Source organism: Cuculus canorus, chromosome 21 (assembly GCF_017976375.1).
Source record: "Cuculus canorus isolate bCucCan1 chromosome 21, bCucCan1.pri, whole genome shotgun sequence".
Lineage (NCBI taxonomy): Eukaryota > Metazoa > Chordata > Aves > Cuculiformes > Cuculidae > Cuculus > Cuculus canorus.
In genome coordinates, this window is record NC_071421.1 from 4,408,156 (window position 1) to 4,421,661 (window position 13,506).

The 13,506-nt window shown below is 47.4% G+C and overlaps 1 protein-coding gene across 8 annotated transcripts in view; it reads left to right on the forward strand.

The window, feature by feature from the left end:
• Nucleotides 1–13,506, forward strand: part of PIK3CD (phosphatidylinositol-4,5-bisphosphate 3-kinase catalytic subunit delta) — a 49,275-nt gene that overhangs the window by 20,183 nt on the left and 15,586 nt on the right. For 6 of the 8 annotated variants that reach the window (XM_054085523.1, XM_054085517.1, XM_054085522.1 and 3 more), the window contains 8 exons: nucleotides 6,552–6,625; nucleotides 6,905–7,068; nucleotides 8,536–8,764; nucleotides 9,506–9,735; nucleotides 10,592–10,771; nucleotides 11,420–11,569; nucleotides 11,872–11,961; nucleotides 13,183–13,404. In XM_054085523.1, coding sequence (XP_053941498.1) covers nucleotides 6,928–7,068; nucleotides 8,536–8,764; nucleotides 9,506–9,735; nucleotides 10,592–10,771; nucleotides 11,420–11,569; nucleotides 11,872–11,961; nucleotides 13,183–13,404 — 1,242 coding nt within the window. In that variant the 5' untranslated portion in view covers nucleotides 6,552–6,625; nucleotides 6,905–6,927. Of the gene's footprint in view, nucleotides 1–5,474; nucleotides 5,969–6,551; nucleotides 6,626–6,904; nucleotides 7,069–8,535; nucleotides 8,765–9,505; nucleotides 9,736–10,591; nucleotides 10,772–11,419; nucleotides 11,570–11,871; nucleotides 11,962–13,182; nucleotides 13,405–13,506 lie in introns of those variants that run through there. The other 2 variants (XM_054085519.1, XM_054085524.1) reach the window with 2 other exon arrangements.

Sequence of the window (13,506 nt, forward strand, 5' to 3'; positions counted from 1 at the left end):
TGTTTGTTTTCAGATGAATAAATAGCCAGGTTGTCAATACTTGTCAGCAGGCATTGCTGCAAAGGCCAGTCTTACTCTGAGCATCTGTTGGTTGCATCCACATCAAGAGACTGGAGCCTGAATCAGGATTTCTTTTTTACCTTATGCCACAAAGGAAGCAGATACAGCGTGTTTCTTCTGTGTGATGAAGTTAAGGGGCTGGCATATGAGTACCCAGCTAGCCCTGCAAGAGGGGACTACCCTACAAAACTCCTCCCCTCCAGTCACGATTTGACATACTTACCTGCTACGGGACTTTTCCCTGTCTCTTTGTAGAATCGCAGAATCATAGAATGGTTTGGATTGGAAGAAGCCTTAAAGATCATCCAGTTCCAACCCTCCTGCCATTGGCAGGGACACCTTTCACAGGATTAGGGTGCTCAAAGTCTCATCCAACCTGGCCTTGAACACCTCCAGGGATGGGACATCCATGACTTCTCTGGGAACCAGTGCCAGTGCTTCACCAAGTGTTCTTGGAAGGGTGGTTGTGGGTTAATTTCACAGTCCGTCAATGCTCAAATTACTTGCTGGCAGTGTGCAGTGGGCCTATTTTACCCCATGACCCCCACCAAAAAAGCAAACCCAAGCTTAAAACACCTTTAGAACACTCACTTAAATGGGTCTGTGCCTGTGAAAGCTTCGGGTTGGTTCAAACTTGCTGAGGGTATTGACTGTAGGGTAAAGACATGCCAAGCACATGTGTACATAAAAATTCCCGTGGTCTCCTCACCCAGCCAAGCTGATGCCTGCAATAAAAGTGACTTCCTGCTGTCTCCCACGCAACACACATCACCTGTGAGCTCTGCGCCACTCATTTCTTATAAACTTGAAAGATATTTTTGTAGTCCTGGGGTTTAGTAATTTTGTAATGTGTTTGTGGGCGTTAGAGCTTCCGTGTCTGTCTAAGGCTGCAGCCTCACGGAGGGCTGTGGAAAGCTGCTCCATGTGTGATCTTGCTAGCTTTTTTTCTTGTCTTTCTTTTTTCCTCTCAATAGCAGTTGCATGTTGTAAACACCAGAGGTGTGGTTGATGATAAACTGCATAAGAGGAAATTTGTGTTAGTGTGTTTTCTCTTGACTGCTGCTGGCTTGTTAAATACTGACTGGGTAATTTCAAACGGGTCTGTTACACTCTGCATAAATTTGTTTTATGTGCAACTGTGTATTCCTCAGGGTGTGTGAACTCAAAACATATGCTGCCTCCTGTTACTGATGTTGTGCTTAGATTCGTGATATGGCATCTAATAACATGTTCTGTCATAGAATCATAGAATAGTTTAGGTTGGAAGGGACCTTAAAGCCCATCCAGTTTCAATCCCCTGCCATGGGCAGGGACACCTCCCACTGGCTCAGGCTGCCCAAGGCCCATCCAACCTGGCCTGGAACACCTCCAGGGATGGGGCAGCCACAGCTTCCCTGGGCAACCTGGGCCAGTGTCTCACCACTCTCATGGTGAATAAATTCCTCCTTATGCCCGGTCTAACTCTGCCCCTCTCCAGTTTATACCCATTGCCCCCAGTCCTATCCCGACAAGCCTTTGTCAAGAGTCCCTCTTCAGCTTTCTTTTAGCCCCTTCAGGTACTGGCAGGTCACTCTAAGGTCTCCTCAGAGCCTTCTCTTCTCCAGGCTGAACAACCACAACTCTCTCATCTTGTCCTCCTATGGGAGGTGTCCTGGCAGGCTAGCATGTGAAGTAGTCCCATGTTATATCAGCTCTGCCTTGGTCATCTTTCCTCTTTGAGAAAGAGAGACATTTATTGCCCTCAAACTAACTAATGCAAGGGTAAAACTGCAATCATAGAATCATAAAGGTTGGAAAAGACCTCTAAGATCATCCAGTCCAACCATCAACCCAGCACCACCATGCCTAAGCCATGTCCCACAGTGCCACCTCTACACATTTTTTGAACACCTCCAGGGCTGGTGTCTCCACCGCTTCCCTGGGCAGCCTTTTCCAATACTTGACCACTCTTTCAGTAAAGAAATTTTTCCTAATATCCAATCTAAACCTCCCCTGGCACAACTTGAGGCCATTTCCTCTTGTCCTATTGCTTGTTACTTGGGAGTAATCTTACCTTAAGGAGGTCAATCAGCCTGTAGCTTTCCTGCAGGATGACTTGAGGCAATGTGGGGAGAGGAAGTTGAGGTCTTGCCTTATTCTGAAACCTGGAATTTTGTCTCATGGTTATTTTCCTCCACCTCTTTTACTGCCCAGCAATGAAGAGGTCTGGGCATTGTAAGATCGGTTCATTGCCCATATGACTTTCAGCAAGAGAGTGATTAGTACCAATGGATGCATCTCTCCCGATTGGTACACTAGGAAATGACTCTACATCTCAAAATTACTGCAGGATTACGGAGCAACTGTCCGCTACTGGGAGTTTTTGCTTCTTGTTGGGCTGGTCTGAACCAGAGACAGAGGTCTATGAGGAATAGGTGCATGTGCATTTAATTCCCGAGAAAGTCTGTCTTGCACCAATTTTTACTTCCCTCTTTCCACTTACAAAAATATTCCATAGAGCAGAACTATGTGTGTAAAGGGGATTGCACTTGGATTTGCTGGGAATTGTGGAGGATAGCTTCATGCTGGACCCATGGAAGCCTACTACTGTGTGCATTCTTGGTGCTGTGCTTGGCACCCATGTTGTGTGACAGCAGGCATTTCTCTTCCTTTTCCATGCTCTGAGAAGTCCAAAACAATACTGTGCCTTGCAGCTTGAGAGCTTGTTTATCTGCAGACGGAAAGAAGCAGCTGTGATGGCCTCACACAGATGGTGGTCACAGCCCAAGCTGCACATCAGCCGGTTCACACACTGTTTGTTCCACTGTTGGGTTGTGGCTGCTCACTCCACACTTCTTAGCAAGATCTGTGGTTCCCACCAAATGCGCTTGTTTATTTTAGGAAAAGAGCTTCCATTCAGCCTGGAGAAGAGAAGGCTCTGAGGAGATCTTATAGCAACCTTCCACTATCTTAAGGGGCTACAAGAAAACTGTGGAGGAACTGTTTACAAAGGCTTGTAGTGATAGGATGAGGGGCAATGGGTATAAACTGGAGAGGGGCAGATTTAGATTAGATATAAGGAGGAATTTATTCACCATGAGAGTGGTGAGACACTGGCCCAGGTTGCCCAGGGAAGCTGTGGCTGCCCCATCCCTGGAGGTGTTCAAGGCCAGGTTGGATGGGCCTTGGGCAGCCTGATCTTGTCAGGTGTCCCTGCCCATGGCAGGGGTTTGGAACTGGATGATCTTTAAGGTCCCTTCCAACCCAAACTACTCTATGATTCTATGATTTCTGCCTCTCTGTTTGATAGGAAGAGTGGCTCTTTCTTTAGGGCAGCTGGGGCCCTGCCCATCTCAGGAAATGATAGAATAACGTTTTGAGCAAACTGCATCTTGTTTTTGTGTGCTCAGCTGTGCCAGCAGCGCTGCCAACAAGGCACTGCACCTGCAGCTCCTGCCTGTGCAGTGCACTTCCCTGGAATCAGTACAAAGGCTTGTAGAAAGCCTTTACAGCTCGTGATCTCAGGGGTCCTGCCCAAACGAGTACCTACTACGGGGCAGTTCTTAGGTCAGGCTTGTGTACGAGCAGGCCCAGAGGAAAACTGCTGCCTGGGATGAATGAGGAGGTATTTCAAATCATAAAATAGTTTGGGTTGGAAGGGACCTTAAAGATAATCCAGTTTCAACCCCTTGCCGTGGGCAGGGACACCTCCCACTGGATCAGGCTGCCCAAGGCCCATCCAACCTGGCCTTGAACATCTCCAGGGATGTTTTGAGGCTCTGCGGTTTCCTCAGTAATCAGTGCATACCCCCAGTTCAGGAGTACATGGAGTTCACAGAGCAACACACTTGATCCATACAAGGGCCGGATCTTTAGCTTGAACGTACATGTTGTTATGACTCATTTGGCCACCCAAAGAGATCACCTCTCTGGCCAGTCTGGGGTATGTCTCTCTTGGATGGAATGTGCGTATGCACCAGCTGTAGACCAAGAGCTTTGTGGCTTTTTCTGGCTCTCTGTTCTGCTTCTGAGCCCCTGGAGTGCCAAGCACCATGTGCATCCTGTCCTGCTAAACTGTCTGGCATTCTTGGAATCAGAAGGCAGCAGCGTACTTGCCTTTCTCTTGAAAGGAGTATTTGAGGATTGTGGGAGATGTGGCTGGTGGGGGAGGAAGAAGAATTACAGGAAGATGGTGGTGGGGGAATGTGGAAGTATTCTAACAAGAAGATATTTTGGGGTATATCGCAGTAGGAAGAGTGAGAATTGGTGGTGTCTCATGGTAGAAAATGGGTGGCTACAGCCCGGTGTTGGTAAGCAGCGCTCTTTGATAGCCTGTGTACCTGCTTGAGGTTGGTTCTGTGGGTTTGCATCCCACTAAAACACAAACTTCTGTCTCACCCTTGCTTGCTCTAGCTTTGAGAGAGATGCAAGTTGCACAGCTAACTAATTGCTGTCAAGTGTGGGCTGATTAACTGGAACCCTGGGCTGCCACATCTGCTGGTCATAACCTTACCGCAACATGGGCTTTTTAACCCTAATCTGTCTATCCGCCGGGGTGTATGTCTGAAACAACTCTGGGGCTTTTCAAAATTGCCAGCTTCAATGGGGAATCATTTTTAAAGGGCTGCTGCAGTTAAAGACGAAGAGCATATCCCAAACAACCCCAGCAGCGTAAACCCTGACGAAAAGGAGTGATGCTGTATTTGGCTACCCACAGACGGCAAAGTGACCCAGAGGGAAAGGAATTGAAATTGCTTTTATTCATGGGGTCAAGACAAGGTTGCAGTCTGGAAAACTCTGTTCCAGTTTCCCAAGGCAAAAGGGAAGATGAAAGGGGGTGGGTGTGTGTGTACAGGAATATTCAACTATGCAGAGCTTGCTTCATGTGTAAAATGTCACACTGGATCTGATCTAAAGTCTAACTAGTAAAGCATTCTGACTGTAGCAATGAGAAGGGGGAGGCTTCTTAAACAAAGTATTGAAGGCAGTGCAAGTCTAGAGTTATTCTTCCTTTGGCATATCTACTCCAAGTTTTGTTGGAAAAATCCCTCTATGTAGTGAGATAATCGGGGAGTTTGGAAAGAGCAACTTGAACTTGACGTCGTAGTCCTAGTAGCTTAGATAAGGTACTTCGTATCTGATGGGATGTGGCATCAGGTAGAAATCCTCAGCAGAAGGAAGGAGCTCATCCATTGTTGTGTTTTCTGTCTCTGCTGGTCAGTGGTTGGTAGTTCACTGCTTTTGTTGCCATTGGGAAAGGCTGAGGTAGCAGATATTTTAGAAGCTCGCTGGTTTTCTTGTTAATGAGCAGAAGACAAGGCAAGCTTGTTTTGCTTTATTCAAACTTGTAAACCTTGCCTCCTCCCCCTTTTACTTCCCTCCCTCTTAAGGCACATGGGTGGCTTTGTGGTCTCTGTATCCGGTCTCTGTGTGATACAGCGTGTGCGCTGAGGAAGCAGGACAGATAAAACACAGCTCATATTTCTGGGAATCCTTACCTCACTGTGGATGGGCAAGTGTTGTGCTCCCAGGCACCGGCAGATAAAATGCTGGGCTTCTTGTCATACTGAAGCATAGGGTTGGCTCCTGAGAAGCTGCCAGCAGGACTTCATCATTTGGGAGACCCAAATCTTCACCAGCGCGTGGCTCCGTTGCTTTCTGAGTTTGTACACTATCTGACAGCTGCAAAATCATATTTTAAGTGGTGCATGAGGCAGTTCTGTACTGGTTGCATGGGCTGAGGATTAGCGACACTGCTAGTATTGCTCAGGGAATACGCTGGGCTGAACTTAAAACCAGCGAGGAGGCAGACTGGCAAGAGGCTGAAGCTTTGGTTTCCATAGCAGCTACGAACCATGGCTATGTGAGTACCCTCCAGGCTGGAGGAAACTGGTATGTTTCTCTGCTGACCTGGTGGAAAAAGTCTCTGGTAAGTGAGAGGATTTTATGCGAGCTGCTTTCTCTGCTGAGGTGGTTGAAGGGAGTTACAGTCACTTATCTGTCTCTTACTAGGAGCTAATACTGACAGCTCTGAGCTCTTCCTGCATGTGGGGACACCACACTCTGTCATCTGTGGAGGAACCTGGAGTTTTATACTGCTGCAGTGTTTTGTTTGTGGGCATATAGATGGAGCGTGAGGGCTTTTCTGACTTTGGTGTTACGTGTCTTTAAGAAAGAAACTGTACAACAGGGTTTTGCTGAATGCCTTTTGTTTCAGCTATTCACGTGTGCATTTATCCTGTGTTTGAAAACAACAGTTTGCACCTGATAGCAGTCAGATTCTTATTCTCTTATTTGAATTCTTTGGATGTACTGAGAATAAATTGTAGAGCCCTGCCAAGTGAAAGGAGGCAGATTGCATCAACAAACCTATTTTGATTTCCTCAGCCCTAGATTTCATTTTTTTCTTGTACTTGTAGGGGGGGAATATATATTATTGTTTGTATCATTTGTTGTGTTTATAAAATGTGTGCATACTCAGAACCAACAACACCTCTTTCTGCCTCTTGCAGACTGGAACTGAGCTTTGGAAAAACAAAGTGGAGCCTGGAGCATGCGGCCTGAGGATTGCCTTACAAAGCCAGGGGTAGGGACTCGCTGTTTCTCTTGGCTGCTGGGTTGTAGATGATCCATCCAGAGACATGCCTTCATTCTCAAGTGAAGATAATTCTTTCATTTCTTTGTCAAATACAGATGTAGACATTAATCTGGAAATTTGTGCATGTTTTCCTCAGCTATGATAATATACTGACCTTCCTTTCTTTAGGTCCTTTCGTACATTATCTTTTTACATAGCCCAACACAGCTCTGAGGAGATGTTATGTAGTCAAAGGCAACAGACTTTTTTTTTCCTCTTTCCTTGCAGGTGGTAGCTAAGAAGTGAGCAGGATGCCCCCAGGCATTTACTGCCCTATGGAATTCTGGTCCAAGGGGGAAAACCAAAACATCCAGGTGGACTTTCTGCTGCCCACAGGAATATACTTAAACCTCTCTGTGTCCTGCAATGCTAGCTTGGGCACCATCAAGCAGGTAACAGCCTTGTTCCACAGTCTTATCTGCAATTCTTGGAATAAGGAGTTCTTGGGGAGCTCCTGAAAAAAAAATGTGTGGGGTCTTAACTCAGCAGAAGTTTGATTTCTTCTGCATTGCTCTGAGGCAGTTCCTTGTGACTCAGTATGAGAGCCCTTCGTTTGTGCCTCTGCAGTCCACTAAACCCACGTCCAGCACTGAGACTGCCAGCAACAGGGGGATGGTGAAGCGTTCCAGTGGTGTCAGCCTTGATTCTCTGGGTACTCGTCCAACCTTGGGATGAGGATTAGAATAATTGTGGAGCAAAGACAGATTTGAATTTGGCACACAGGGCTCGTGCACTATGTGCTCAGTCGCTGCTCACTCGACCCAATGAGTCCCCACACTGGATTTTTCTTTATGAAAGCTCTTGTGGATGCGTAGGCAAGTAAGAGAAGACACCCCTAAATATTCAGGCAGAAATGCTGACTCAAAGTCTTCAGGATACCAGCCCAGCCTTCTCTTGTCTCACAGAAACTGAATGCTGAAATCTGGAAAGGGAATAATACACGATTTTTCTTAGTTCTTCATTTGAGGAATAAAATGCTGTGTTGCAATCACGTGTTAATGAAACGTAGCTGCTTCCTTTTTTCCCCGGGCGAGAAGCAGAGGTAGGGGAGGGTGAAGGAAAACAGTGGAAAAGGTTTTCTCTGCAGCAGCAAACTGGCCTAGATGAGTCACAGATCACAAGGGACAGAAGCACGGTGCCAGATAATTCCAAGTTTTCTCATGTTGCGGTTTTCAGGTAAAAAAAAACCAAACCAAAACCAAATTAAAAACCCCCCATGAGCAGAGCTGGCCAGTTCAGCTGTTAAGTTACAGGTCTGTGTGTTACATGCTGAGTCAGACCAGAGGCCCATCTGCTCCAGAGTTTTCTCTCCTAGAGCAGGAGCTCGGGATGAGAGTGATGGAATGAGATACAGTCAGTCGTGTGGAATTGCTGTCCATTGGGAGCAGAGTGTCTCTGGGAACTGGACAATGTCGAGAAGACTTCACACAGGTTCATAGCTTTTGTCACAGATCTTACGCTACTGGGGACGAGTTATTTATCCCAATTTTTTTCCAGTGGGAGTAATTCTTCTATTTTACAAGGCTAGCAGTCAGCAGGTGCTTACTGTGAGGTGTTTGGGTAGAGGTTATTTAAATACTCAGGCTGAGAGATTTACTTTGCCTGAAACAAACGGCAAGAACAAATAAATGAAAGTCAGTTAAAGGCACTTGCCAAGAAATCTCTCCATGTGAGTTGGAGCCACGAGACTCGGCTGAAAAGCAGCCTGTGACTGCAGGTGCAGGAGTGCTGTGAGAAGGTTTGGCCGTGCGTTCCCTTTGCTGACCAGCGTATCTCGGGAGAGTGAGGTTGTGGGGTGATGGTAAGAGGATGACAAGGTTCTGGCAGTAGAGTTTCACCCTGCTGTTGATCTGTCCCAGGTGGTGTGGAAGCATGCCCAGAATGAGCCGCTGTTCCATATGCTCAGTGATCCTGAGGCTTATGTCTTCACCTGCATCAACCAGACAGCAGAACAGCAGGAGCTGGAGGACGAGCAACGGCGGCTTTGTGACATTCAGCCCTTTCTACCAGTACTGCGGCTCGTGGCTAGAGAAGGAGACAGAGTCAAGAAACTTATTAACTCCCAGATCAGCCTGCTCATTGGAAAAGGTCAGTTCCCCATCACTGGTCTCGCCAGGGCCGTGGCGGAGGTTTTTGCTGTAGGTGAAATGTATTTTTGTCCCAGACTGCCTGCGTAAGTGTGGAATAGTGATGGAGCCCTACTTGTGCAGGCAGTTAAATGAGCATGTTTGATCTCTAGTGGAACAGTGGTAAGGGAACAGTGTGCGTGTAGACCCAAGAAGGATGATCTTTCCTGCTGACAGTGAGCTATGGTTATTGAGTCAGGGCAATTGTACATAGTAAATCATAGAATACTTCGGGTTTGAAGGGACTTCAAAGATCATTGGGTTCCAACCCCTCTGCCATGGGCAGGGACACCTTCCACTGGATCGGATCACTCAAAGCCCCATCCAACCTGGCCTTGAACACCTTCAGGGATGAGGCAGCCACCCCTTCTGTGGGCAACCTGGACCAGGGCCTCACCACCCTCACTGTAAAACATTTCTTTCTGATATCTGATCTAAATCTCCCCTCTTTCAGCTTAAAAATATTCCCCCTCATCCTAACCATGCACTCACTGATAAATAGCCCCTCCCCAACTTTCCTGTAGGTCCCCTTTCAGTCTGGAGAGGTAATAAGTGGTTGCTGGTAGCGTGACTGACTCTTCTCCCTTTGGTCAAATATTAAGCACTTGTTTAGGGAGACTGTTTCACAGACACTTGATTATCAAAGGCTCATTTTCCCCACTGGGTGCAGATGGGTGCTTATTTTACTTTTCTCTCCATTTAGGTTTGCATGAGTTCGACTCGGTGCAGGATCCAGAGGTGAATGATTTCCGCACCAAAATGTGCCAGTTCTGTGAGGAGAGAGCAGCAAAGCGGCAGCAGCTCAGCTGGGCAGCTTGGATGGAGTACAGCTTTCCTTTGCAGCTGGAGCCCATGGCCAAAGGCTTTGGGACTGGCCTTCTACATAACCCTACTAAGAACATTTTTGTCAACGTCAAGTTTCAGTCTGGCGGGGTAAAGCACAAACTTTTTTGTGACGATGTTTAATTTGTTTGCGCTTTCCCTTTGGGAACCTTTGGGCATTTGGGGACAGAATAATGTGTGTGTGGATAGTGTTTCCACGTATTCCATGTTCATCTTCATTCTTTGGATTCCTTTGCCTGTGGAGGTGATTGAGAGGGAGATTCTCAATCTTCAACCAAGGGAGCTGTTTCCCATCCTGAACATGTGCTGAGCGTACCAGCTAGCTTATAGCTAAGGTTGCTGCACGCACATGTGGTGCTGGAAAGGTTTTTGGTTTTGGGTAGGAGAGGAGCACAGAAACCAATACATGGCATTTCTTTTAAAGTCCAAGAGTCTGCTCAGCTCATGTTCGGCATACACTGCGAGCAGGTGTTGGTCTGTGTTGCCTGTCGGTCCCTGTTCTCACCTGCAACCCCTAGTTCATGTGATTTGTGCGTGTCGTGCCTGGGCATGAAGCAGAAGCCACCGACATGGGAGAAGAGCCTTCCAGAGCAGTGTGTTTGAGCACGATGACCCTAGCGCACACTCTGCCTTGCTGGTAGAATGACAGTGGGAAGATTTTTAATGACTAGCAAACACAGGGAATGGTGATTCTGCTTAAAATAGACTCAAAGTTGCTGATTTCCAGCCTTGCACGTGTGCTGCTGAAACATGATCCCGCCCAGTTTGGCTAACACCCCTACTTATTTGCTAAGTGTGTGTGTAGGTGATTCTGCCTTCCTGTCCCTCTGTTTATTGTCAGCAACAGGGATGTTGTTGCCTATCCACTGAGCTACTGCTGCTCCTTATGCTCATTTAAGCCCTTTGCTGATATTTAACAGTGTCTGCTGTGTTGTTGGGATTGCAGGAGAGCTTCACTTTCCAGATCTCCCCAAAGGAGTTCCCCATCACGTTAATGAGCTACGCCATCAAGAAGCAGGCTACTGTCTTCCGCCACGAGACAGTGGAGAACCCGGAGGACTACACCCTGCAGGTGAATGGGAAATGTGAATATCTCTATGGGAACTACCCCCTCTACCAGTTCCAGGTGAGCCTTGTGTCTGCTTTATCAACGAGTCTGCTCCCATATGGCCTCCTCTTGCTGCAATGGGACGTGTTATTCTCCATCAAGGAGGCAATGCTGTTTACAGGAATGCAACACATCAGTGTCAGGACCCAGATGCTACTTATAGGGCAAGGAATGCTTCTAGCAAACTAAGAGATCTATATGTTTTTGGGGGCTGGTGATCTAAGCCCATCCCTGGGTAGCAAGTTCTATGGAAATGCAGTTATAGGCTATGGTTCTGGACGTGTCAAATTGCTTGCACGGTGGCTTCGGAGTTCTCTTCCTGAAAGATGGGCAAATAATCCTGTATCCTGCATTCCCCTGGCAGGACAGACTGCTGTTTGGATCACTGAAGCCTTCTCAGTGTTTTCCCTTAACGCAGCCACTTGAGTCAGTTGATGAAATGCCAGCTATAAAAGGCATTTTGTATTCTCAGTTCTGGCAACATGAGTGCAGTTAGTTGCAGGTTTATAAAGCAAGAGGAGATAAATTTAAACTGAATTTTGATTGCTGCTGTGTCCTTTCCTTACTCCTTCCACCTGTTTCTGCTTCAGCCAGTTCTGATTTGCTTGACTGCTCTTGCCTGCCTGGCTCTGTTTCACCCACGCTGGCTCTGTCCTCTCTTTGCAGTACATTCGCAGCTGCCTGCACCAAGGCCTGACGCCCCACCTGACCATGGTACACTGCTCCACTATCATCGCTATGAGAGATGAGCAAACCAACTGTATCGCCAGCCCCCCAAAGATGACTGCCAAGCCTCCCCCGCTCCCCAAGAAAAGGGTAAGAGGGAACAGTGACCCAGCGGGGTCACCCTCATTGATGGAGATGCTGAGCTTATCCAGGAGGAGCAACTGGTTCTCTCTGCCTCTCTCAGGGCGGGTTCCTAGATAAGGGTCAAGAACAGGGAACTTTCAGGTCCTTTCAAAACTTCTCTGGTTGTCACGGACTTCATGCTGCCCACCTGCAACACAACGCTCTTTTCTTGTTGAATAAAAAAGCCTGTGATGAGAGATGAGGTCTGGCACTGGCTTGAGAAGTCTCTGTTGCGTCTATTTCTGATCAGAACCCTTTTCTCTTTCTAGCCAAACTATGGTTCCCTCTGGTCCTTAGAGCAGCCTTTCTACATCGAACTGGTGCAAGGCAGCAAGGTCAATGCAGATGAGAGGATGAAGGTAGGTACTGACTCACTCTGGGGTTTTGGTTTAGCGTTTTGGCTTTCACAGTTGCATCTGCCTTATTTGTGCGGTGAGGAAAGCAGGGGCTGACAGCTTGATCTCACGTGGTCCTCTGTTAGGCTTCATTCAGGCTTTGGGCAGTTTCTAAACTGCAGCACAACAGGAAGGGGAGGGGAATCCGTTAGCCAACAGCCCAGCAATGCTTTCTTAGAAGTGCTCCCCTGCAAAAGTTTCTGAGTAGCAAATAAAGCCGCTGCCCTGTGGTGATATCACTTGACAGTGGTGTGGAGGGGCCAGGAAGTCTGCAAAAAGCAGAGGAGGGGAAATTCAGCTCAGAGAAGAGAGAATAATGGGAGATGTGGTGACTGGTAAAGACAGAAAGCATGATGCAGCAAAGCCTTGGGATTTGAGAGGTGTTTGCCGTGAAGGGCGGAACAGGTGGATCAGGAGAAGGAGAATGCCTGCCTGTGGGAAAGGAAGGAAGCAGGACAAGAATGTATGGGTGTTTTGCAGGACAAGACTTCATAAAGAAACAGGCAATGAAATCGTTATTTCTGCTGCCCAGTGCCCCATCATTTTCAGGGAGCTTCTCCTGGGGAGGTTTCCTGTGATTCAGACCAGCCAGCAGCACTGTAATAAGAGATGAAAGTGGGGATGAGCTTGGTCTGTCAGCTGTACAGCGACCTGGCAGCCTGCAGAGCGGATTTGCAGGCGGTGTGCACCCAGAGACAGCTCACTGTTAGCACTGCAGACCTGTTTGGGGGCTCAGCGGGTTTGCCCATGCCCTTCTCCTGTGATGTTGATTTGCCTCGTCTTTGGCATAAGCACTTGCGCAGCTCTTGGTGCCTGCCCTGTTTTTTCAGCGTGGCAGGTTCCTGAGCTTTTGCAGCATCGTGGTGGCAACGTTTAGAGAATATATTGCCTGGCCTTACAGGATGAAAACTGTAGTGCTCTTACCAGTGGATTGCTCAAGCATTTTGCAATGATTAAGCAGCTCTTGCAAGTCTGCATGAAATAAAAGATAACAATGCCCTTACTGAAGTTGAGTAAATAGGAAAATTAAGGAACTTGATGTCTAGATGAATCGGGAAAGACATTGGAGTAGGGCATCCTGTTCAGGGAAGCAGATGCCCTGTCCTATTCCTTTTCTAATTATTTGTTTTCAGCAAACAGGTCAAGTCCCATGTGGATTTATTCTTTCATTTCTCCTTCCCTCAGCTGGTGGTGCAAGCAGGTCTCTTTCATGGCAATGAGATGCTGTGCAAGACGGTGTCAAGCTCTGAAGTGAATGTGTGCTCAGAGCCAGTGTGGAAACAGAGGCTGGATTTTGATATTAACATCTGTGATCTGCCCCGTATGGCTCGGCTCTGCTTTGCCCTCTATTCTGTTGTCGAAAAAGCGAAGAAAGCGCGTTCTACCAAGAAGAAGTCCAAGAAAGCTGTAAGTAAAAGTGTGGAACTGAGCCAGGCTTGCCCGTGCTGGAGGGAACAGGACACCGCTCTGAACCAAATGCCCTTTGCTTTCAGAAGGAGACTTTATTAA